Genomic DNA, 26,350 nt, shown 5'->3' with positions numbered 1-26,350 from the left:
ACTTTTACTTTAAGAGGTTTATATAAAAATCATTTAAATTATTTTACTAACAATGTATTTCTTTTAAATTAAATTAATTTACACGTATTTAATGATAATATTCTGATTTAAAACTGGTAAACTGTAGGTATACAGGCGACCCTGGGGGCGGCGGGGTATGCGGACCGAGGGGGTGTTCTCATTCCGTAATGGGTAATATACACTTGAATTTTGATTTTTAATCGGTCCTTTTAATTTCCTACATAAATCTCTAATAGTAAATGCCTAATATAATGCTATGTATTCAACAGGCAGATAATATCATCCATATGCAATCGACAGAGCTACTTCCTAAATTAATACAATAATATATTTTGTCGAGTCAAATCAACATCCGTACGTATTTGACAGCAACGTCTGAGTGAAGTGCAATTTTAACGGATATTGTAGTTACGAACTTGATTGATTTAGAATGCTTACTCGACTTTTAATCGTTAGTGGCACAAGTTTATTGCATAAACCTGGTTTCAGTTAAAGCTAGTTTGAACTTTCGCTCCTCTGTTTTGGAATTGTAAAGTAATGGTTAATTTTGTATAATATTTTTTATGACTATCGATTTCACTACAGTTCTTAAATTAATTGGCAGTAGTAAAAATAAATAGATACTTCATTCGAAACAGATAAATAATTTAAACTTAAGTTTACGACTTCGTTTACGACGTAAAGTGGTTTTACATTTAACTCAAACCTGTGAAATTACGTACTAAATTGTGCCTGTAGTTGGCCACATCACACTGGCTCCCTCACCCTTCAAACCGGAACTCAACAATAGTAAGGTGTGCTGCTTAGCGGTAGAATATGTTAAGTGAATATCCCACTGCAGGGTTAAGGCGTCCTCTACTTTTTTTTTTTGAGGAGAAATTTTGGAACTTACATATTTCACCACGCTGCTCCAATGTGGTTTGGTGGAATACACATGTGGGAGGATTTCAGTGAAATTAGACACATGCACGTTTCCTCATGATGTTTTCCTTCACTGTCAAGCACGATATGAATTATAAACACAAATTAAGCAACTTCAGTGATGCTTACCCGGGCTTGAACCCAAGAACATCGGTAAAGATTCACGTGTTCTAACCACTAGGCCATCTCGGCTTTGTTTTTAATATTATGAGTAGGTAGTATTTACCCAGACGGGCTAGTACAAAGCTCTACCATCGGTTAACAATCATAATAGGCTATTTGAATTGAATAAAAACGTTATTTAAATACGTATTTAGTTCACTGTTCCATTGACAAGTGGTTTGAAAGTAATACGTCTGTTGACCGGCATCGGCGGACTTCCGCTACAGGAAGTTGCGTCATACTTATAAATACCTAAACCTGAGCAAATGTGTGTTCGATTAAAATAAGATTCGATCGTCGGTCTTACAAAATATTTTTTTCTTCTATTGAGCCAAAAGATTATGTAAAATAATTTAACCGCAGATTATTATCCCGTTAAGAAAATAATTGTACCTTGAACTAATAGCGTATATTTTTTTGTATGCTATAGGAAGGCGGACCTGCAAATGGGCCACTTGATGTTAAGTGGTCACCACCGCCCATAGACAATGGCGATGTAAGAAATATTAACCATCCTTTCATCGCTAATGCTCCAAAATATCTAATAGGTTGGCCGAGGTTGGTAACCAATGAAGACTGGTTGGTTTATTCAATCGGAAAATTTTAAAAGCGATTTAACAGTAAAATTATTTTCTACATTCTTGTTATCATTATTTAATTTAAGAAACTTATTTCCGTACATCAATAGGCTATTATTTGATAAAGTAACACACACACGCAAGTACCTACGCACACGTACGCATCTTTATTAGTTCTATGACAGTTATCTTAAAAGTATATAAATACAATGCCTTTAATGTTATCAAAAAAAAATGTTCAGAAATACAAAGAAACAGATTAAGATGATAAGATTAAAATGAGTACCTATTAACTGAGCGGTCATGTTTGCTAGCAAGTTAGAGAATATGTAGAAACAAGACAATATATGCTTCTTCTAATATTTATAGGTATATAATAGCGGCCTTACTTATAAAGGTGCTGTTTATTTAAAAAAAGATTTCTCTCTTTCTATCATCATTGATTTGACATTCGAAAGAAGAAGACAGCTTTAACCAATCACCCACAAACAACGATTATAGAACATTACATGAAAAGTTCCTAGCTCGAATAGTTTCCGCGCCATCATTGCCGCGTCACAGACGGTTAATGTATGTTTTAACTCATTTGCAAACACGACCTAATTATCCTATATGTAAAATGTGCTTGGAATTGAACGACAAATTAAAGTCGCGATAGTTAATTAATTACTCGCCATTTGCCGGTTAATTTCCGGCTTTCTTTACGTAAAACTAAATAAAAACATGACTCGATCGAGTGCACCGAGTTTTTAAGCCATTTTCGATAACTTCTTACCGATTAGTTTAAAGAAATAAATATCAACGGTACATTTTAGGTTTATTTTTTCATCGACATCCCGTTCTTTTTCAATTTAATGCTATTTAGCGTTCTTGTTGTTTATTCATTTACATTGAATGTTATCTAGTGGTTAGAACGCGTGAATCTTAACCGGTGATCGTGGGTTCAATCCCGGGCAAGCACCACTGAATTTTCATGTGCTTAATTTGTGTTTATAATTCGTCTCGTGCTTGACGGTGAAGGAAAACATCGTGAGGAAACCTGCATGTGTCTAATTTCATTGAAATTCTGGCACATGTGTATTCTACCAACCCGCATTGGAGCAGCGTGGTGGAATAAGCTCCAAACCTTCTCCTCAAAAGGGAGAGGAGGCCTTAGCCCAGCAGTGGGACATTAACAGGCTGTTACTGTACTGTACTGTATTGAATGTTATAGATATTCAAATAAGATAAGTGCTATATTTATAAGTTGTTTTTGTTATAAATTTAATCTAAATTTATCGTTAAAATGAATAATATTTAATTTAAAATATAAAAAGTTTATTATAATATTTCAATATATTTATATTTATATGTTCCCGACAAATATATGCTTGGATATGAAGACGGCAACATAGATTGTTTTGCTATCCACCTATGTGGCATTCTCCCCAAGCTAGCAACAGCCCCACTGCTAGGGCTGTTAAACTTTTAAATGACTTCGTACGTTGTCGAGATGTAGACATATTTTATGATCCCTTTTATGCTATGTTCAAACAAATTTATATATTTCAGAATTTTAAAAATTAATTTTGTGGTTCCTAAATAGATTTAAGCTTATTTAGTTTACAAATTTTAATTCTATTTTTGTTTTACTAAATTTTATTTTATTTATCCTTGTAGTATGTTATGTTAAATTAGTATGAATAATTAAAAAATATTTAGTAATTAGTGTAGATATAAGCGACTTGGTGTAAATACTGTAATGCTTATATTTTCAAATAAAGATTATTATTATTATTATTATTACGTTGCATAGTATCTACTGAGTTTTTTAGTTAGTTATTTTTGTTAGTATTTATATTCCGAACTGATGACGATTTAGTAGCTTATAAGAAAAACATATTTTGATTTTGTTTTATGACGTATGCCACCTCGAATCCAATATGGCGGATAATAGTAAACATAGATTTGAAATTATAAAGTTAAAGTAAATAATTTACAAACGAATTGTTTCCACAAAGTTCACACCGACCTATTCTTTAGGACAATAAAACTGTGTGCTTATATGACATCGTGGATTATCAAGCTAAATTAGTTCCTATAACGTCTGTATAAGTGTGAAAATTGCCTGTTATTAATAAATCGTGACTTAGTAGAACAATAAGCTATTATACTAGCACGGATTGCGGACGGAAGACAAGCCCAGCTAAAGAATCGACACCAACAATAGGCATATGTACTTCCATCATTCTGCCCTAATTGTCCCACTACGAATTACCCCGTAATGCGTATAATTGGACTTTAAACCTAGTAATATGAATATAATTTGTAGTATGTACCTAACATTTAAATTTTATCAAATATTCTACTTGGTGATAACGCTTTGTGCAAGAACATCAAATATTCTACCGTAACAGCCTGTGAATGTCCCACTGCTGGGCTAAAGGCCTCCGCACCTCTTTTTGAGGAGAAGGTTTGGAGCTTATTCCACCACGCTGCTCCAATGCGGGTTGGTGGAATACACATGTGGCAGAATTTCAGTGAAATTAGACACATGCAGGTTTCCTCACGATGTTTTCCTTCACCGTCAAGCACGAGATGATTTATAATTACAAATTAAGCACATGAAAATTCAGTGGTGCTTGCCCGGATTTGAACCCACGATCATCGGTTAAGATTCACGCGTTCTTACCACTAGGCCATCTCGGCTTATAAATATTCTACCGCCAAAAAGCAATATAAATATTTTTGTGTTCAGGTTGGAAGGTTATGTGAGCCAGTGTAACAGGCACATGAGACATCAATTCCCAATGTTGGTGGCGCATTGGCAGTCTTATCGGATTATGAGAGTTAGGGAGCTAGAGAGTGCACATGTGTTTCCGTTAACACTTGTGCACTATAATAGGTCCTGCGCAAAGATTAAGATTAACTACTAAGATTGGCCGCCGTGGCCAAAATTATGGAGGACATTATTATTATTATACTGATTTAGTAACATCGTTTTATTTTATTACATTTTATTCTTGTTTTCTCTGTTTTGCTGTGTTTACTTATAAATTATTTATATTTCATCTAAAAAGCTTAAGGGAATATATATATATATATATATAAAATTTTATATACTCGTATATAAAAAGGAAAATAACAACATGTAAGTGTCCCTCTGCTGGGTTGGCCTCACCTTTTTGAGGAGAAAATCTGGAGCATACTCCAACCCGCTGCTCCACATCCACGTGGAAGATTTTCTTCTGCCATTTACGTTTCCTCACGATGTCTCCTTGCACCGCCGAGGACGAGATGATGGTTAAACATTTTAAGCCCATGAAAATTTATTTCAACTCGAATCTTTGAACTCGGAATCATGAGAAAAGAATTCAGGATTCTATCTAAGTCTTAGTCGACGACGGCTCTGCGATAGACTTTATTATTAATTATTTATATATAAGAAGCATATATATACAAAACATTACAAGTAGTGATAGAAGTTGTTATAGGGATAATCTTAGCGCTTTCGTGACCCAGCGCACTACGTGGGTTGCAATTAACCAAGGTTGCGGGTTGGCACGGGTGCGGGTTACATAACAGTTAACTGTGACGTTAACCGTTAACGGCAGGCTATAACGGTAACCGCGATACTGTCGCTTAAACGTTATTAGTTTGTCTTCATGTCACGGTTGATACACATGTGTAGGAAGTAGGAAAACGCAGTGATACTATTTATTACATTATTTCCCTATACATAAATTATATACTTTATTTATTTTTAATGTATTGATATTTGAAATATTTACTTTCAAATCAATAATTCCAGTAAACAATAAAAGTAAGTTAAATATGAAAAATCAGAGGTGCTTGATCGGATTTGAACCCGCGTATTTGGTTAAAATCCATGCGTTTTATCCTTTTTTTTAACGCTGGAAAAACGCATTACGCGTTTCCCCCTCGGAACAGTGGGGGGTATGTGGGTCTCGCCGGTGTCCAAGGCGCCGAGTGCGCCCCGAACATCGGAATACCCACTAAAACACCAGCGGTACCCTTTCCGTGTTAACGAGAAGCGCCACGGGATCGCTTTCGCATGCTACCGTGGCGTTCTAACGGAATGCGTTTTATCCTGCCTGAGCCTGGAAAATTTCGGTACCAATATAACAATTACTAAATTTGTAATTTTAAGGTTTGAGACAAGCATAAGTATCGAATAAAGAGTTTAAAATTTATTATCGATTTGTTTAATTTCCACAAAGTATGAAATAAAATATATTTTTTTCTTCTAGAATTCAAGGCCAAATCTGTTAAGGAAACAAATATCTGCAAATAATAATTAAATCTAGTTTACAAATTATAATATAAAATAACACGAAATTCTAATATTCTGTAATTTTAATTATTATTTTTTAAACGCAATAATAACATGATTGTCGAATCATTTATAACAACAACACAAATACATCATTAAAATTCCACATGACTTCCACGTTACATAAGAGAACAATGTAATTATTTATGCCCAAGCGATACGTAGCGAATATATAAAGAATCGCTATAAAAGTACCTAACAACGGACAATCACATTGTTTTTACCATACAGGTCAATGACCGTGTATCTAATAAAAGAATATAATATTTAATACTATAACCAATGCGAGATTGTTTTAATGATGATTGTCCACAAGGGACAGGTTGTTTTGTTATTGCCTATTATAACTGTCCTAGGATAATTTCTATCAAAATCACATCGCTCTTGTTAAATACGACGTATGAATATGTCATAGTATGGTGTGGCAATCATAATTTCAAAAGAAAAGCTTAAGTTAAAGGTCAAAACTGATCCCTTACATTACCTAATGTTTGAAATGATATCATAGAAAGTCTAAGTGTTTAATTTATGTTTACAATTTAATATTATAATTCTGTAATATATGGGCCCAGCACGCTTCCACTGCCGAGGTGGCCTAATGGTTAGAACGCGTGAATCTTGATGATTGTGGGTTCAAATCCGAGCAAGCACCACTGAATTTTCATATGCTTAATTTGTGTTTATAATTCATCTCGTGCTTGAATTGTTTATATTTTGTTATTATATGTTATTTACTTACCATCGAGTCCTCATCCACGTCGGGCCCACATACTTCAATAATCAATAAAAAAAATGTATATTTAATAATATATTTTTTATGAGAAACAGAAAAAGCATTAACAATAATTTATGTTTTGTGTCTCAAAGGACAATGACCGCTTTCCAAATTGGTTAAATCAAGGTTACATTCCAGTTCATTGGAAAACTGTTATAACCGATTGAGATTTGATTGTTTGGTGAAACTTGCGTCACCCACTAACTCGCCTTCAAGTACCGTGGCGGGTTACACGCCGACGCACCTGTTAATAGAATCATTTGTAAATAAAATTCAATTTTGCTTTATGAAGAAATCTTTGAAACAGGTTTTTTTTTTTAAATAATCAAGTACCAACAATGATAAACTAGATAAAAATAAATTCGATCAATATTAAGAAATCAATCATTAATAAGCTCCTTAGTATTTCTTGATTATTATCGAGTACTAGCAACTGTCCCGGCGTCACACGGATAGAATAAGGGTCCTCACAGAATGTTTATATTTAAGGACAAATATACATAGAAAAAATTCTTGTGTTTTTATCCCAGGAAACTTCGCAGGCGCACGCAAAAAAACTCATCAAAGTTTCATCACAATCGGATGATTATTTTAAGAACGTGTAGAGGACAAACATATAAAGAAACAATCTTTTTTTATTTATTAAGATTTACATAGACAGATTACTAGACTTATTTAAAAACTCAACTACATATTAGCATCAAAATAACTCATACTCTCGGTCTTAGTAGTGATTTTCTTACAATGCTAGTATCTTATCCCGATGAGGACAATTTTATGGTGTTATAGTCAGATATTTAGATTATTGACCGTGACTTAAACTCAGTAAGGCTCTTTTAAAAGAACAACCTCGAAACTCACCGTAGAAAACGGTCATGAAATGTCAAAAAAAGTCAAATGCGACATTGACCATAATAATCATTACACTACAAAAGTACACGCATCAAAATAGTATACCACCATAATTGGGTTATAACAGCATTTCATAGGTGAGTTATGAAGTGATTTCTTACAGAATAGCATTGCTAGTATTTGTATATCACTTAAAAAATTTTAACTAGATAAATGTGATGACTAATTTCACACAACCTGATATGTTAATAGCCAGATATTTTCGTAGTATAAAAATACAATGCGCTTTCAAAACAGGTATGTGAGCCTCATAACCGACTGACCTTAATATTCGGCATCTCGTCTCTCATCGTATTGTTCTACGGATTTCCCATGATTAATAAATATGTTTAGTTAAACTTATTGTGCTTTAAGTAAAAGTGAAAGATCGTCAATTAACTCGGTTGCATTTGAACGTAAAACACGATTGAATATATAATTGGTGCGTATTTTTATATTTGAGAAATAACGGTCTTATATATAGCGCGTGATTATTTTAACAATGCTGTGTCTTCTTCTTTCGAATGTCAAGTCATTAATGACAGAAAGGGAGGAATCAGTTTTTAACGAATCAGCTGATGAGCAACGTTATTTCTAAACTAATATTACTGAGATTTAGGAATTTAACAAATACACGCATCAATATTAAAAAAACATCTACTGTATGCGTGAATTGGTGTCGCAATTCCGATTTCCTGGTAAATAACCACCAATGGAAGCAATAAGAAATATTATAAAATCATTTCGATTAAAAAAAAATATACATAATTTGTTTTTATTACTTCGATTAACAAGTTGATTGATTCAATATACCGATTTTTTTATAGGAATAAAATTTATTTAATGAAAGAAGTATATTTGTGACAATTTTAACGTTCAGTTACAATATTAAATATATATACATATTTAATACATTTAATTAAAAAAAATCCAATGGAATTGTTTTAAAACACGATGGAATATTTTATTTTATTCTATTGAATAAATTAATTAAAATACCATCAATAAGTGATGACAACGAAAAATAATTAACCATTGTATTTCCATAAACACATGTTATAATGGCGCAACATAAAAAAAACAATGAGGTATTGTTTCACACAATTATCATCATATGTTTGCATATATAATTTTTTTTTTAAGTATCGAAATGTCATTGACATACCTAAAGTCTAGATAATTCTCTAAATAAAAAGACGATATATAAATACCATACATTATATACAATATGAGAGATCATACATATTCATATCATATTTTCTGTTTCTTCCTTTTTTAAGCTTCATTTTTTTGTATTTATGAACTGGTTTCTATTTGTCATTCGCATGTTGTGTTTACTCTTAATTGATCTCTGCACTTAGACAAGTTTGTATTTATTGTTTCTTTAAATTTTATTTTTTATTAATATTAGTGTAAGTGATTGTAAGTAAACCTAATAAATAAAATAAAACATTAAACACGTTAAAAAAATATAGAAGAATAGAATATTATAGTGGGAGAAGGAGTAGAGGTAAACAAAACATAGACTTACATTCCGTACGATTGGCTTAATAGATGTGTTATATTATGCGATATCCCACTATTTATATCAACTTTGTTATAACTTGATATGGACTCGTATTTTTTAGTCAGTCTTTATTCTTTTGAGAAGCATAATATCTAACTATTAACGATCAAAAATCTACCACCATTTTGGAAAGAAAAAACAGCAGTTTACAATTTTTTTGTAGCAGGTTGTCCCATAATTTCCTTATATTTACATAGGTAACGCTTTCTGGGATGTTGTTGGAATGCAACGATTATTGCATGGAATAAAAATATGCTGAAATTGAATATTCGCCGAGCAAAGGGGCGTGTTAATAACTCAGTCTTTCAATTGCGTTTTTTATAATCTTATTAATTTGTTTTTATTCGCCTAATATGACTACCCGATACGAATCGTATGTTTAAAAGTATACTCCGTTTTTTTTTTCATAGCAGCTATTAACGGAATCAAATTCTTGTATCATTTCCAAAGCGTCTAACGGTCAGTTATTTGGCCTGCGGTCATAATTTAAAGAAATAAAGTATGATTCGCTATTACGTGACCTCATTAAAATTTTGACAAATGAGTGTTAAGAAAAAATGTAATAGTTATACATGGCGAGTACAAAATAGTACTTTTTTACACGCTATGTAGTAATTTAAAATTTCCATTGTACTTATAGTTTTTTTTTTATTATTTTTAATGTTACGAAATATTTAACTGGCAACTTTTGTTTGGTATAATACATTCACTAGACAAGTTTGTTTTATAACAAGAAATAAATATTAGTTATAAGACGCTTATGTACTCGAATGTATACGCTTAACTATGGTCACCATCGCCATAAACATTAGCGCTGTGAGAAATACTAACCATTCGTTTCACCGTCAATGCGCTGCTAACCTTGGGTAGTACGATGCTATGCCTCTTCAAACCCAGATGAGCTTGCACAAAGCTCTGCCACCAAGTTAATCTCACACTGCTTAACTAAGTAATTCCTTTTTGACTGCTTCGTTCGTCTAGTGGCTTGATGTAAGGCCGCAGACCCGGAGGTCCTGGGTTGATTTCCCAGGTTAGACCAATAAAAAGTTATTGGGTTCTTCTTTCAGAAAATTCTCATTAGCAGCCCGGAGTCTGGAAATTGGAATTGGTGGAAGACATGAGAGTGTACACCACTCCCATGTCTCGGAAAGCACGTAAAGCCGTTGGTCCTGCGCCTGACTTTTTCCGGTCGTGTCGGATTGCCATCTCATCGGATTATGAGAGTTAGGGAATAGAGAGTGCACCTTTGTTTGCGCACACACTTGTGCACTAAATTATCTCCTGCGCAGTTGGCTAATCTCTCTCGAGATTGGCCGCCCTGGCCGAAATCGGTCTGGAGGACATTATTATTATTATTAATTCCTTTTCAGTATTTACTTCCTCACTAATTGCGCTTTACTGTGGATCACGTAGTGAATTATTATATACAAAAATTAAACATGAAAACTCAGTGATCATTTCCTGGAATTGATCCCACAATCATCGCTGACTTAAGTTTTACAACCTATGAGCGATTTCAGTGCAATATATAAAAAGAAAAACTAATTACATAAAAAAGTATAACGTATGTAATTTCGACTCGATATAGACACCGTAAGGTAATTTTATAAAATTACAGATTGCAAAAGTGCGTTAAGCACGCTCCTCAACAGACGATATTCTGACGCGTGAATCGATGCCGCTATTCATGTCGTTAAAAACGTTTTATTATAGCAATACATTATTTATAGTTACCTGCTAACGTTTATATAAATCGATCCAATTCATCGATACAAAAATCGATTTGACCATTTTACGATAACTGATAATTATCACTTTCATATAAACTAGTGTTCGTCCAGTTGTTGTGATTCGTGACCTTAATCGTTTTTGTAAATTTGTTTCGATCATTTTTTTTCTACTTTTATATTAATTTTTTTTTTTTAATAAACGTCATAGAATGAAAATTTGTTTGACAGACGAGAAAAAGGCACTGAACTGTTTTGTCGCTTCTTATTTATAAAAAAAATAAATAGTTTTTGTCAGTAACTTAACAATGTTTGACAAGTTTTAGGAGCCCTCTATTAAGAGTAGAACAATTAATTGATATAGCATACATTATCTTAGTTAAATATAACTTTATTTTCTTGTAACGCAATATTGTTTTGACGATAGCAAATGAAAAATAAACTACGTTTTAATATCTTTTATAAAATTGTTACACAAATATGATGAATGATAATGAACGGACCACATACCTTATTAAAAAAAAACCTAATTAAAGTGCTTAGCAATCGTAAATATTGTGCAATGTTAGCATTTTTCATAAGTATCAGTGGTTTTCGTATGTTCTCAGTGAGCTGTTAAGAAAAGAAGTCAAGGCTTGTGAACAAGTGAAGCAATGAATGCGTGAGAGAATTCTTAATAAACAAACGGTCAGCAACAAGCTGTGTACATACAATAAAATTGCAACCTGCATTCGAATATTTCATATTTAAAACAAAATGTTCAACTGATATATTGCATTTTTATGAAAACATATTGTTTATATTTTCGAGATATTTTTAACAAAGTTGGCACAATTACGGTTGCATCATAGTATATTTACATCAATATTATTATATATTTATCCGTAATAAATAATAATGACGATAGAAACAGTGACAAGCATTGGATAAACACGAGAAGTAAATAAAAACGTAAAACATACATCCTTGGGCAAGGTGTTGACTTTTTTTTATAGAATAGGAAGGCGGACAAGCATATGGGCCACCTGATGGTAAGTGGTCACCAACGCCCATAGATATTGGCATGTAAGAAATGTTAACCATCGCTTACATCACCAATGCGCCACCAACCTTGGGAACTAAGATGTTATGTCCCTTGTGCCTGTAATTACACTGGCTTATAATTACACTTATATAATAAAATTCTTCAAACGCTTAGCTTTTCTAATTAATACAGTTTTATTATACATACAAATACTATATATATTGATTATAGAATATTCTCAATTTTTAGATTATATGTCGAATCGACGTAACTTTTTTAACTTTTAAATTATGTGTGGGTTTACTGTCATTTGATAAATGACAGATGAAAATGTAACTGACAATGAATCATTCTTTTATCTTTTACAAACGACTGGTTCCATAAATAATTCTACTCGTTTGACAAATCATAACCAGACAAATTGTGATTGCATAAAATATAATTTGACAATCAGCTGATTTAAGTCGTTGGATATGTTTAGTTAGAGTATGAAAATTTTATAAATTAAACTTTATAATGTTTAGCTTTGCAAATGAATATTTGCAAAGCCAAACATTTTCAAATGAAATGATGAGCGATGGATGTTATGAAACGATTTGTTTGCAGAATAAGATGTCTGTCACCTAAATTGCTTCATATGTTTTTTGTCAAATATTAAGAACTGTATTTTTGATAAGTAAAAGATAATCATTTAAGAAAACAAAAAACAAAGTTGGTTCATTTTGTTGGTTGGTTGGTATTGGTTAGGCCTTGTTGTTTGTAACAATAGACTCGGCTGTCGACGCCTATTGATTTTGCAATTGTTAAGTAAGTTTACACACAATTTTTATATAGTCTATTCGTCACGTATCCAATACACATCTCAAGTACAGAATATTAAGGGCCCGGACAAGGATTGAATACATATCACTTATAAGGAATAATAATACTATTTTGCCTATGAGGATTATTGTTGTATATAAATTACATTGCGATTTAATAATATAAAACTATTTATCTTATAATAAAACATACAATATATTTACTTGATACGCTTACTGGATGTTCAAGTTTGATTGGGTAGGTTAACTTATCAGATATTCTACCGCAAAAAAGCAATACTTAGTAACGTTGTGTACCGGTTTGAAAGGTTAGTCAGCCAGTGGTTACAGCCACCTGAGACATAACATCTCAGTTGCCAAGCTTGGCGCATTGGCGATGTAAGGAATGGTTAATTTTTCTTAAAGCGCCAATACCTATGCGCAGTAGTGGCCACTTAGCTCATCTGCCCGTCCGCCTACCAATTAATATGTAGTAATAGTTTAGTATGTATGTACGAATGTACATATATTAATAGTAAAACCACCTAGTTCATTTTAGTTTTCAAATATCCTTACCAAAGTTTGTCCGGAAAAAAAAACGTTGTCAAGTGATGCGACCGCTTTTTGTATCTATATCTGTGTTTAATTTTAATTTTTGTTATGTGAAAAATTAATAATTAAATTATAGAATTGAAATTAATTATTACAAAAGTGTAGATAACTATGAACTATTTATTTTTGTAAATAATTATCTGATTAGATTTGCGCACTATCTAGTTTAAATTTATTTCAATAACTTTCATACAAGCGTTAACAGCTAACTAAGTTTTAAGAGCTGTAACTTAGCTTTTAACTCGTAAGAGCTATCATTCGACAAAACGAACAAAACAAGCATTATTGTATACATATATGAATAATTAACATTTAATGAAAATCAACATTTTGACACGTAAAATTTTGCTTACAATATAAAATTATCAATTAAACGAGGACAATGACGTGCCCGAGTTATTTTAATAGAGTATGCAAAAGTCATTTGACCTAATACAAATTCATTATAATGTAATTATAACATGTGCAATTACGGTGTTTAGATTTGAATATCTTAAATGAAATATATATCAATATTTGTAGACAAGTACAAAATGTTAAAAAATCCTTATAATAGAAATCTCCTTGTAATTTCGGCCACGGTGGCTTATCAAAGACTTAACTTATTTGTGCAGGAGGGTTTGAACGCGAATACTTATGCACTATCTATTTCCTCATTCATAGTTCGTTGAGACGTCAATCCAATCGGAAAGAATTCAGTTGCGGGACAAACGGCTTTACATTATTTGCGAAGCGTGATTAAAAAACTGCCAAATTCTAAATGAGGTGCGACTGAGATTATTTTTATAGAAAATTCCAATAACTATTAATGACATGATCCAGAATTTGAAATCAGAACCTTCGAATCTACAGCCTAATAAGATAACCTACGAAATAGTCAATCCTACTATTAATAATAACTTTAAACACAGAATTTGTGTTTTATATTTACAATATTTTTGATTTATTTTTATTTTCTATTGTTATTGTAAACTGCTTATGTAGGCTTGCGTAGTTCATTCAATGTTTAATAAAGCGACGTTTCGATTTTGAAACAGACAGTCAGAAATCTAACTTTAAATTTCATTTCAGATATTCAACAATGACATAGAAGTTCAATCAAAATGGCGTTGAGATTAAAGAAAGATATAAAGAAGGCTTCCTACTACGTGTGGTTCCTCGGTGCGCAGGAGTCGCGAGGTCTTAGGGGGGAAGAGTTTGCCTTACCTGCGATAAGACTCCTTGAAGAGCGAGCGAGGAATTTAGAGCCTTTTAAAGTTACTTTACAGGTAATGTTGTTTTAATTAAAGTAATTGTGGATAATGCTCTAATATTTTTATGCTTAAAAGTAGTGTGCACTATTTAAACACGACCTTTTATATATTCAACAATTTCCTCATTTTAAAAATATCACATTATTTGAAATTAGTTCTTTTTAATATGCAATATCATGAATACTATACACGGTAAATTAATATTACAAAAAACTAACATATATTGTTTATAAACTTACTTTTGTCTAAACAGATGTAGATATAATAGCATAACATATTCTTATATTTTTTTTTTTTTTTTTTTTTATATAGAAAAGGAAGGCGGACGAGCATATGGGCCACCTGATGGTAAGTGGTCACCAACGCTCTTAGACATTGGCATTGTAAGAAATGTCAACCATCGCTTACATATCCAATGCGCCACCAACCTTGGGAACTAAGATTTTATGTCCCTTGTGCCTGTAATTACACTGGCTCACTCACCCTTCAAACCGGAACACAACAATATCAAGTATTGCTGTTTTGCGGTAGAATATCTGATGAGTGGGTGGTACCTACCCAGACGAGCTTGCACAAAGCCCTACCACCAGTAAATATTTTGTATTATACTCTATAAACAAGCGTGCCAATTTTATCAAACAATTAAAAAATTATTTTGAGAAAATGCTACTTTTACTTGTCATTCTAATATACGCATAGACTTCATTCCTAATCACTTGGAATATGATTAATTCTTATGAGTTAAATAAATAAATTATCTATAAACGTATGTATATATACGTATGAATAGTAACGTGTAGCGAATAAAATACACACACACACACACACACACACACACACACACACACACACACACACACGCACGCATGCACGCACGCGCGCGCACGCCTTACTTTTACAATTTATTATTATAATGTCATTATTTTAAGAACACAAAGACGAATATACGTGTATAGTCATATATAGGTTTTTAGAAAAAGAAAACATGACACGCTTAGCGCATAGATATGTATGAATATGTTTGTATATTGAAGCTGACAGGAGAAGCTTGTTTAAAATATATTTTACTTATCTGCAAATATCACGTTTAATTTCTCGTTACGAATAAAATTAAGATTACAACTTTTTATACTATGGCTTTTTTTTATTCTTAGAAAGTTGCACTCTTTAATTATATTATAACAAGAAATGTATGAGTAATTTGATATGAACACTTTTTTTCGCTTATATAAACAACAAGGCTAAAAATTATAATTAAAAATGAGGTCAACAAGAAACAAGAATACCAGTTTTCATTTTACTTTTAAACTATTACATCTATATACAGCCATTTTCTCGGTAGACGAAACGAAATAAACTTATTACTGTACTGTACGTTTAGTGGGGTTTTCTGTCTATTTTATTATTTGGCTATTCTATTATTTTGACGAGCCGGTTGGCGTGGTTGGTAGAACACTTGCCTTTCACGCCGAAGGTTGTGGGTTCGATTCCCACCCAGGACAGACATTTGTGTGCATGAACATGAATGTTTGTCCTGAGTCTGGGTGTAATTATCTATATAAGTATGTATTTACAAAAAAAAAGTAGTATATGTAGTATATCAGTTGTCTGATTTCCATAGCACAAGCTTTGTACAAGCTTAATTTGGGATCAGATGGCCGTGTGTGAAAAATGTCCCAGGATATTATTATTATTATTATTATTCATATAATCATATTGTATATTGTAAATAGTATCAATTTTAAGCAAATAAGAAACTTCCGATTTTCTTTCGCCCGTTCCTCAGTTCATTTTAATAAGTTTAATTAAGTTAATAAACGGTTTTAAATTATATTTCGCAGGTATCCCACAAGGGCCTGAAGATCATACAGAATGTGACAGCCAAAGGCAAGCAGCAAACGATCAAGCATTTCATACCACATGGCAGTATCACCAGTGCCGTCGTTCAAGGGGACGTGGTGGCATGCGTACTTCTATTGTACAACCCCATCACGGGTTGTCCAGTACATGTGCATGCTTACAGGTTTGTATTTAATATATAAAGAGTTTAAGGTGCCTCAGTGGTATTTAACAATAGATCACAGGCTCATATCAAACAAGCCATAATGTGTTTACATGTGCTTGTTGATGTAGGAAGCATCGTGAGGAAATCTGCGTGAGTCGGAAGAACGACATGTTAATGAATATATGTTTGATTTTATATTTCTCACATTGTTCTTAAAAAATTAAATTACTTAAATACTTGAAAATAATAATATATATTAGATAAATTAATATTGTGAACGTGCGTGTTACGTGCCAGTATTTTCGACACATATAAAACCTTGTTTTATAAAACACTTATCCTTCAAGGTGTGGACGTATCAAGTGATCGTTACAACATTAGAAACGCGGTCGTGCTCGGTTAGACTGTCGTGATTTGCACATTTCTATAAAATGACATCAAGAGGAATTGTGTTCCGTAATATAATGCAATGGTAGCTTACCGCAAATACTGGCCGGTATGAAATATCTCTAGCTCAGGAAACGCAGAGATCCATTAAGAGATAATAACGTTTCTCATTTCCCCTTAATTTCCTATATCGCTCAGAAATTGATCATCGATGACATTCGTATTTTTTAAATGGAATTATATATAAGATGTCATCGTCAGACTAGGTTTTCCTAAAATATATAAAGAAATATAAAATATTAATATTGAATGTTCTGGACGAATTAACTATTTGATTTTTTTATTAATAAGTTTTTGTCCATTATGCGTGATTCTTTAAAGTGATTTCGGGTATGATACTCGAGCCATCTATTGGACGTCGACGGTACTATGTACACAACAACTGTACACAGTATTAATTCGCAATACGAACGCATCACATGAATTATAACGTGTTATAATGAATTAAAACGCAACTATAAGCAACGATTTTTTTTTTCAAATTAAGAAATACATTTAAATTTTTTTCTTACATATTTTTTTATATTGCTGATCGAAGCTCATAGTTTTTGAAATCCTTAAAGTTTACTTGTAATAATTTATTTATTTAGCATCCAGTAGTGAAACTGATTTTATAAAAACATCGAATTGGTCTTTTTAAAAGTAGAACACCGAATCATATAATTTGATGTAAATTACTCACTTAATTACTCTTAAAAATCCAAATAACACAATTAAACACATTTAACAAGTCACAAGTCGCGCCAATAATGAATTAATTATTTTACCTTTCTGTCCAACAAAATGGCGGTTTTTTTTTTTTTTTTTTTTTTTTTTTTTTTTTTTTTTTTTTTTTTTATAGCATAGGAAGGCGGACGAGCATATGGGCCACCTGATGGTAAGTGGTCACCAACGCTCTTAGACATTGGCATTGTAAGAAATGTCAACCATCGCTTACATATCCAATGCGCCACCAACCTTGGGAACTAAGATTTTATGTCCCTTGTGCCTGTAATTACACTGGCTCACTCACCCTTCAAACCGGAACACAACAATATCAAGTATTGCTGTTTTGCGGTAGAATATCTGATGAGTGGGTGGTACCTACCCAGACGAGCTTGCACAAAGCCTTACCACCAGTAGTTTTTAACTAGCGCGCGTCTTTTGTTTTAACAATGTTGTCTGGATCAAGGAATCTCCTAACTATATATTTAAATTATTATAAGTACACTTTAGTGATTTCAAATTATTAAACTTCCCAATTTTACACTACCTAAAAAGCGATACCAAAAGTAACCTTGATCTTTAAATATTTACATATAAATTAAATTAACTTATTAATAAAAAAAATCAAATAGTTAATTCGTCGAGAACATTCAATATTAATATTTTATATTTCTTTATATATTTTAGGAAAACCTATATAAATTAAATCACTTAAATACTTGAAAATAATAATATATATTAGATAAATTAATATTGTGAACGTGCGTGTTACGTGCCAGTATTTTCGACACATATAAAACCTTGTTTTATAAAACATTTATCCTTCAAGGTGTGGACGTATCAAGTGATCATTTATATTTCTTAGAGTAGATAAATATAACAAAATATAAATTTATACAACACATAATAGAACGATTTGTATGAGATAATGCTTACAAAAGTCACCTAATACATAGTCCAAGAGTTTAGACCAATCAAATAATTTTCCTAAGTTAATAAAGCCGTTAGTATTCATCACATGTTTGAAGTTGGCGATTGTAATGTAACCGGCGGGTGACCTACCGTTTGCGGACCATGCAACAGGTTTACGATCAACACGAGATATATCACACCGTACACTGACCTGCCAAAAAAATACACAAAAGAAAAACGTATATGTACGTACAATGAGGTTTTATTCCGCATATTCACATCGTTTTTCTTTCTTATCTGTTGAATTATGTTGTCTATGTATATTACACATAAAGGTTACTGGACCGTGTATAATTTTTTTTTCAAATTAATCCTCGGTTATGGCTGTGAATATTAAATCTTAAAACTTTTTATTTATTTCACTTCAATTTAGTACATTGATAATCGCTCATTTTTATAAAATTGTTCGGTGAACGGGCAAAGGAGCCTCCTGATGGTAAATGGTCACTACCACCCACAGACATCGGCTCTTTAAGAAATTATTAATTAAGCTACTTCTTGAATCTTAATTTTATTATAAATTGTAAGCACATCAATTAATAAATTATGTCGTTATTTATTCATACATAAATATAAAAGAGCTCTGTGCCCTTTACATACAATTCACAACGGCACAAAACAAAATGGCTGACATTTACCGCGTATCAATACTTAGTCTCGCAACTTGAGTTTGAATAGTATCGCGAATCATCTGCTTACGACCCGAACACACAAAAACTAAGACACATAATTTACTTCTGCATATAATATTTGTATTTATAATAACATATTTACATATTAATGGCAAAAAAATTGCCTGAATGATGTTTTATTTATCAATTATTCCGTTATAAAATTTGTTACAGATACTATCAATAAGTACGTAGACGTTACTTATAAGCGTTGCATACCGGGTGTTTAGATAAACACTGATTTCTCTCTTTCTCTCATCTTTTATTTGAAAAGAAAAGAAGAATACAACATTATTTAACGGTGTGGTCTTCAAACTTAGTATTTTAATAAATCTTAAACAAAAATTCTCCGTAAAAGATGTGGCTTAAGCCCAGCGGCGAGGCTCTTACCAGCTGTTATTTTATGATAATTTGTTTTAAAGCTGCGTTTCCGCATTAGAAAAATTGGGAACTTTTGTGTTGTAATTATGAAACTGAAGTTGCCAACGAAAATTGATACGAGTAAAATGTTGAGTTGACTTTCTGTTGAATTTCAAAAACATAATGCCAAATATTTCGCACCTTAAGGCACATATAATACATATTAGAAGAGAATTATAGATCAAAGCGAAAATAAATTGTAGGGTTAGTGCAGTATTGATAGGAATCAATTATAAATATGGGATAATAATTCTATTATATACATCATAAGACTCATTTTCGCTTGCACATTCATACAACTTTTGAGCAATGCAGTAAATTGTAGGGATTGTAACATAAGCATTATTATTTCTACTTAATAGTATTGTAAATTGTCTGATTCGCAATATAGAAGGAACGTTTGCATAACTTTCAATCGAAGGGATGCTTAAAGGTTATTTTATCTAACCTTTAATTAAGCAAATTAATTCTGAACAACGTAAAATGACATAAATTATGAAGATATTTTAGGATATATCTACTGTAATAGTGGTTACAGTAGCGATCTCTTAGGGCCAACATCACTCTAAAATGATTTAAATAAAAAAAGTGTCCGTATATAATTATTAATTTTTGCGTGTCCTCGATTCTATGAGAAAACATAAATCATGATTTTGAAGAGAAAGTATGTTACGATATATTGTTGCCAGCAATTAGTCATGTCTTTATAATTGACATGCTTAAATAATGATATGCGTTTGCGAGTCAAAGTTCTAATTATCGTTGTTAATTAATGTGAAATATAAAGAAAGAACCGTGGCTGACTTCCTGTTGCTACGAGCATCTTCCACGTGTAAAATAGCAATTGTATTTTATCTGTCATATTTATCTTTCAAATTGTATTGTATATGATAACTGTCAAATTGTAATTGACTTTAAAATGAGCCGTGATGGCTCAGTGATTTTAACATGTGGATATTAAATAACGATTATAAGTTCAAATCTGGTTAACGTTACTGAATTTATGTGTGTATGATGCGGTTTATAGATTAAAGTCTTGCCTTGCTTGGTAACATTCGACGTGCAAAACCAACAGGCACAGGGGCGAGTGGATAAGCGCCAAGTCAGAGCGTCACGGTAGCATGCGAAAGCGATCTCGTGGCGCTCCTCGTTAAGACGAAAAGGGTAACGCTGGTTTTTTAGTGGGTATTCCGATGGTCGGGCCGCACTCGGCGCCATGAACACCGGCGAGCCCCACATAACCACCCCCACCCCCCCCACTGTTCCCGTGGGGGTAACATGTAACGCGTTTTTCCAGCGTTAAAAAAGAGGTGGATAAGCACCAAAAGTTCCTCTTAACGGGAGACTATGCCCATCAGTAGAACATTTAGGTACTATTGTAGTGTATATATTATATAAACTAGATCTATATTTCCAACGAGTATTATTAATAATTCCATTAATTTGCATTTAAACAACTCCTTATTTCCAATAAATACAAAACATTTTGTTTTTAATTAAAAAATATAAAAGAAAAACAAAAATATATTTATTTAAATGTAAAAGCAATAAAAATAAGATTAAAAATAATTTCTGGCAACATTCAATAAAATAAAAATATCCTTTATCCGAGACTTTTACAATTACTTTTGTTTCATCATTATACCGAATATACACACATTTATTACCGGTTCGGAATGTAGATTCTAGAACCGCTTAGGATATCTGTAGTAGTTTGTTTATTTGTTGCCATTTGAAATGGCAATCTTATTACAAAGATAACATACATACTAATTAACACACATAATAATTGTATTTCTTGTAATAGGTAATCACAATTTCCAATAAATATTTCTTAAAATTATATATTTAACGATAAATATGGGCATAAAAATTATCGAACACTAACTTTGCTTACGCTTTTTTTCATATTTAGTAAATATGCCTTATGTATTAACGGCCTTATATAATCGTGGTTTAGCGAGTGATAAATTAAAAAATGCTGTTTTCTTCATTCTAATGTTAAATCAATAATGTCAGAAAGAGTAAAATTAGCGTTTAATTAAACAACCGCTAAGCAACGTTTATAAGTAGGGCCGTAAATTTTGAACAACAGATTTTAATTGGTAAAGTCAAAATCACAAAGCTCTCACTTTTATAGGGGTTTTGGAAATCTCAAACAGCCATGTGGCTACGTTGGTTGTTGACATATCACGGCGAACCATCGGGGTCGTATCTATAGACTCGCGAGGTATTTGTGACAAGGCCTATCTTCAAAAGTCTAACCTTTGCCTATAAAACACCTCGGTGACCCTGATATCCTTATTGGATATAGAGCAAAAAACACAAAACAAGTTAAACATTCTATAATGTTTTATAATCTGTAATTAAGATGGCTTCCAGCAAGACGAAATATTATATATATTTTGCAATGGTTATCATAAAAACAAATACAATATCACTAAAATGAAACCACAACCTTATAAAATTCGTCGATCTTTCCCACGTTATATTAAAACAAAACATTCTAGTACAATTTAGATAACCACCGGTTTGGACATGTCCAGTAGCATTGACCTCGAGATGTAGTCAGGAAAGCAAATAGTACTGTGATTGCGAACTGAAATCCTGCTATTCAAGTTCTAAAAGCTACACTAACTGTCCACTGGTTATCGCATTACATAGCATCGCGATAGCTCTATATAAAGTAATTAAAAAAAAGTAATTAAAATATCACATGTCACGTGATCAAAGAAATACAATAGACTAACTAGAATAGATTTGTACTTTAGTAAAATTTAAAAGACATACATGCGATTTTTTAACGAACGATATATTTTTATAGATAACTTTTGAATAACGTCTCGTAGACAATAATATCGATAAGCAAAACGATTCGTTTCTTGAATATATCAACTGGAAATGGTCGCAGTATATATAACGTTGCGTTTAAAAGTTACTTTTTAAAACAGGTAACCAACAAACTAGACGCTAACTAATCTAAGTATGATATGATAAAACCAAGTTCTTTATAATTGCACTTCCCTCGGCTTCATATAAATACTAGTGATAGAGTGGTAAGAAAAGTAACCTTTGTCCGTCCTTAGAGTTCAAGCTTGTTCCATACAATTTTTTATCAAAATCGGTTCAGTAGTTTAGTCTTGAAAGCGTAACAGACAAGTTACTTGCTCCTTTATAATAATAGTTTAGAGTCTAACGCTAACGATGTTCAATGTGAGGCGAAATTCCCGTCTATTTCCTGTTTATCAACCATGACCGAGATGGCCCAGTGGTTAAAAGGCGTGAATCTAACCGATGATCGTGGGTTCATGATCACCAATGAATTTTCATGTGCCTAATTTGAGTTTATAATTCATCTCGTGCTTGACGGTTAAAGAAAACATCGAGAGGAAACCTGCATGTGTCAAATTTCACTGAAATTTTGCTACATGTGTATTCCACTAACCCGAATTGGAGCAGTGTGGTGGAATAAGCTCCAAACTTTCTCCTCAAAGAAAAGGAGAGGAGGCCTTAGCCCAGCAGTGAGACATTCACATGCTGTTACTGTTTATCAACCATTATTTAAATCTTACCCTTTACGTTAATCTTACCCTTAACGTTACTACTTTTTTAATAATTAAAGTTTTAGTTTAAATCAATCTTTGAATTTTGCATTTTACTGATATTATTCTATAGTTTTCGTGTTGTAGAAAATAATAAAGTATCACTTTACATAAGAACTATTTACATTAAGGTCTCAGGTGTATACAAATAAAAATTAAAAATAGCTACTGAACTAATCATGTACGCGTGTAATGGTGCCAAGAATGCTAACAGCATTTACGCCTAGAATCGCACTTCCGATCGTCTGGGCGAAAAATTAACTACGATTCTTGACAATATAGTTATTATGAAGCTACGTGCTATAACAAATACAATTCTGAACCAATTATATTATCAAGTTAATTATAGAAGTAACCTGAAACAGGACTCCCCGCTCTTCCATATACAAAGCAAATAGGTATTACTAGGTGCTATTCTTTATTATTAGAAAAAAAAACAAAGGAATAAGAGGGGAAGGAACACAATATTTTAAATTTAGAATAAATAATGTGCCGCTTGTATGTGGATCGTGTTATATGTGTGTGTGTGTGTGTGTGTGCTATTTATAAAATACAAATGTTTTAATACTGTTTATTTGCAAGTCCTATTAAACAGACAAATCTCATTATAATCTAAAGATTAACAGTATAATAGGATGGAGGGTCAACTTTATATAGCGACAACATAATGTAATGTGTTTTCACATTGCATTTCTCTTTGTTAGTGTATGACAACACTAAAGTCATAGACCACTCGCGAACATAAGGTGTGTTCGTAGTTAAACATATAAAGTTGCTGGAATTTTTTTACACTTACAACACTATGGGTAAATATCATTCTAAATAAAACTTTCTTTGTTATAAGTTTAATATGGTGTTAAACTTTTTAATTAAATAATTGATGAATTTGAATAATTAAATATATTATTCAACATCATCATCATCATATCAGCCGAAAGACGTCCACTGCTGGTCAAAGGCCTCCCCCAAGGATTTCCATGATGGCCGATCTTGCGCTGCCCGCATCCAACGGCTTGTTGCATCGAAATTAATGCTTTTGTAATTAATTAATTACGAATTTACAACCCTTACAACTTTTAAAGAACTCGTGTTATAATCATATTTATTGTGTGTGCTTAATATGGATTTATGTTTTTTCATATTTCATAATTGGAATATTTAATATCTGTTTTTCATAATAATCTAAAAATCACATAAAATTAACAATACATTTTACGCCAGATTAGTGAGGCAATGACAAGCGTATACTTCCCGATTGCATGACGTCATAATGTTTGTTACAGCTGATCCGTGTTTATAAATTATTATTTTCTCGCGATAAAATTACAACGTAACAAATGTCGTTCGCCTTACGTGCCAATAATTTTATATAAAAAAGAGAACGTTAGGGCTATTCTGTAAAATCAAACTCGAAACTCACCGCAGAAAACGGTCGTGAAATATAAGATATGCGACTTTGACCATAATAATTATAACATTTCAAGAATACACGCATCAAAATAGTATATCACCATAAGTCGGATGTCAACATTTCTCAAATGAGTAATGGAGTGAGTTCTTACAGAATAGAACTGCAGTATTAAATTTTATAAGCTGGGACGACACATAACGAGTATCTTCCGAGCTATTATGCGCTTAAGTAATTTTCATTAATTAATTACAACATTGTCAGGAATGAACATTATCTGCCTTATTTATGAACACAGATTTTCTATCTTTAGGCATGTAATCATTACTTATACTTTCTAATTATAAATAAGTGGACAGGATAAGCGTGTTTACAAGTTTTATGGGTTTTAGATACAAAATCAACGAAGAGGGCCTTTAAAGAAGACGGTTAACGAAAATAATTTAATAGTTAATAGAAAGTATATTGAAAAAATCACAATGAATTTTTAGGCTACCTAAAAAGGTTTGGTTGATTTTTCGAACCGGAATATTACAAATAGTCATAAAAATTCCGCGATACTTTCACCACAGTTGTCGTTGTACAGTTCCGCAAAAAAAAAATCTGTTGTTTAGCACGAAACACGTTTGGGCGCCAAAATAAAATTCCGGTTGAATGGATGACAAACTAACCGTGAAGTGAAAATTTAAAAATTTCGCCATCAATTATTCATACCCCTTTTCTGTACAAAAATTGTTATATTCTTTATATTATATCAGTGTACATTTTCAAATATTACTACTAACTAAAAGTCTTGCTCGTTCCGCTTGAGGACCGCTAACCACCTTCTGTTATAACTTTTTTTTTAATTTAATGCTTAATAGTGTATACGTTTAAAAATGTCACGTGATTGTAAATTCTGTCTTTGCCACACATGTAACCAATAAAAAAAAACTAGGTGGCATCCGTATTGTGGAGGCACTCATTTGGCACTCAAACAAATTTACATTTTATAATAAATTATTTTCTCATATGTATATATTTTTATGGCAAAGTCAATAAGCATTACATAGTGGTTGTCCTTACCAAATCGAAGTCCAAACACCCATTATAACTTGACCCACTTGTCAAGAAAGTAAATGATGTAAAGTAAATGATGAAAGTAAATGATGTAAACGTTCACGATAGCTCACGAAATTGTGTTAAACCAACGGCAAGACAGCTATGATAAATATATTTCAAAAAAAATATGAGGAAAAAAAATAATTATATATGAAAAAAGTAACCCTAACCTTAATAACCTTAATGATTTATTAAAAATTATAAAGTATGTTAGCTACACCGAATTTCTATATCACTTCCTAAAATATTACAGTAACAGCCTGTTAATGTCCCACTGCTGGGCTAAGGCCTCCTCTCCCTTTTGAGGAGAAGGTTTGGAGCTTATTCCACCACGCTGCTCCAATGCGGGTTGGTA

At 32.2% G+C, this 26,350-nt stretch overlaps 1 protein-coding gene across 3 annotated transcripts in view; it reads left to right on the top strand.

The window, feature by feature from the left end:
* Positions 1 to 26,350, top strand: part of LOC126775523 (zinc finger CCCH domain-containing protein 13) — an 82,985-nt gene that overhangs the window by 43,604 nt on the left and 13,031 nt on the right. For all 3 annotated transcript variants that reach the window (XM_050497533.1, XM_050497534.1, XM_050497531.1), the window contains 2 exons: positions 14,483 to 14,679; positions 16,506 to 16,687. In XM_050497533.1, the coding sequence (XP_050353490.1) occupies positions 14,515 to 14,679; positions 16,506 to 16,687 (347 nt within the window). In that variant the 5' untranslated portion in view covers positions 14,483 to 14,514. The remainder of the gene's footprint in view (positions 1 to 14,482; positions 14,680 to 16,505; positions 16,688 to 26,350) is intronic.

This window comes from Nymphalis io, chromosome 18 (genome assembly GCF_905147045.1).
Source record: "Nymphalis io chromosome 18, ilAglIoxx1.1, whole genome shotgun sequence".
In the NCBI taxonomy this organism is placed as follows: Eukaryota; Metazoa; Arthropoda; class Insecta; order Lepidoptera; family Nymphalidae; genus Nymphalis; species Nymphalis io.
This window is presented reverse-complemented; position numbering and strand designations above follow the sequence as displayed.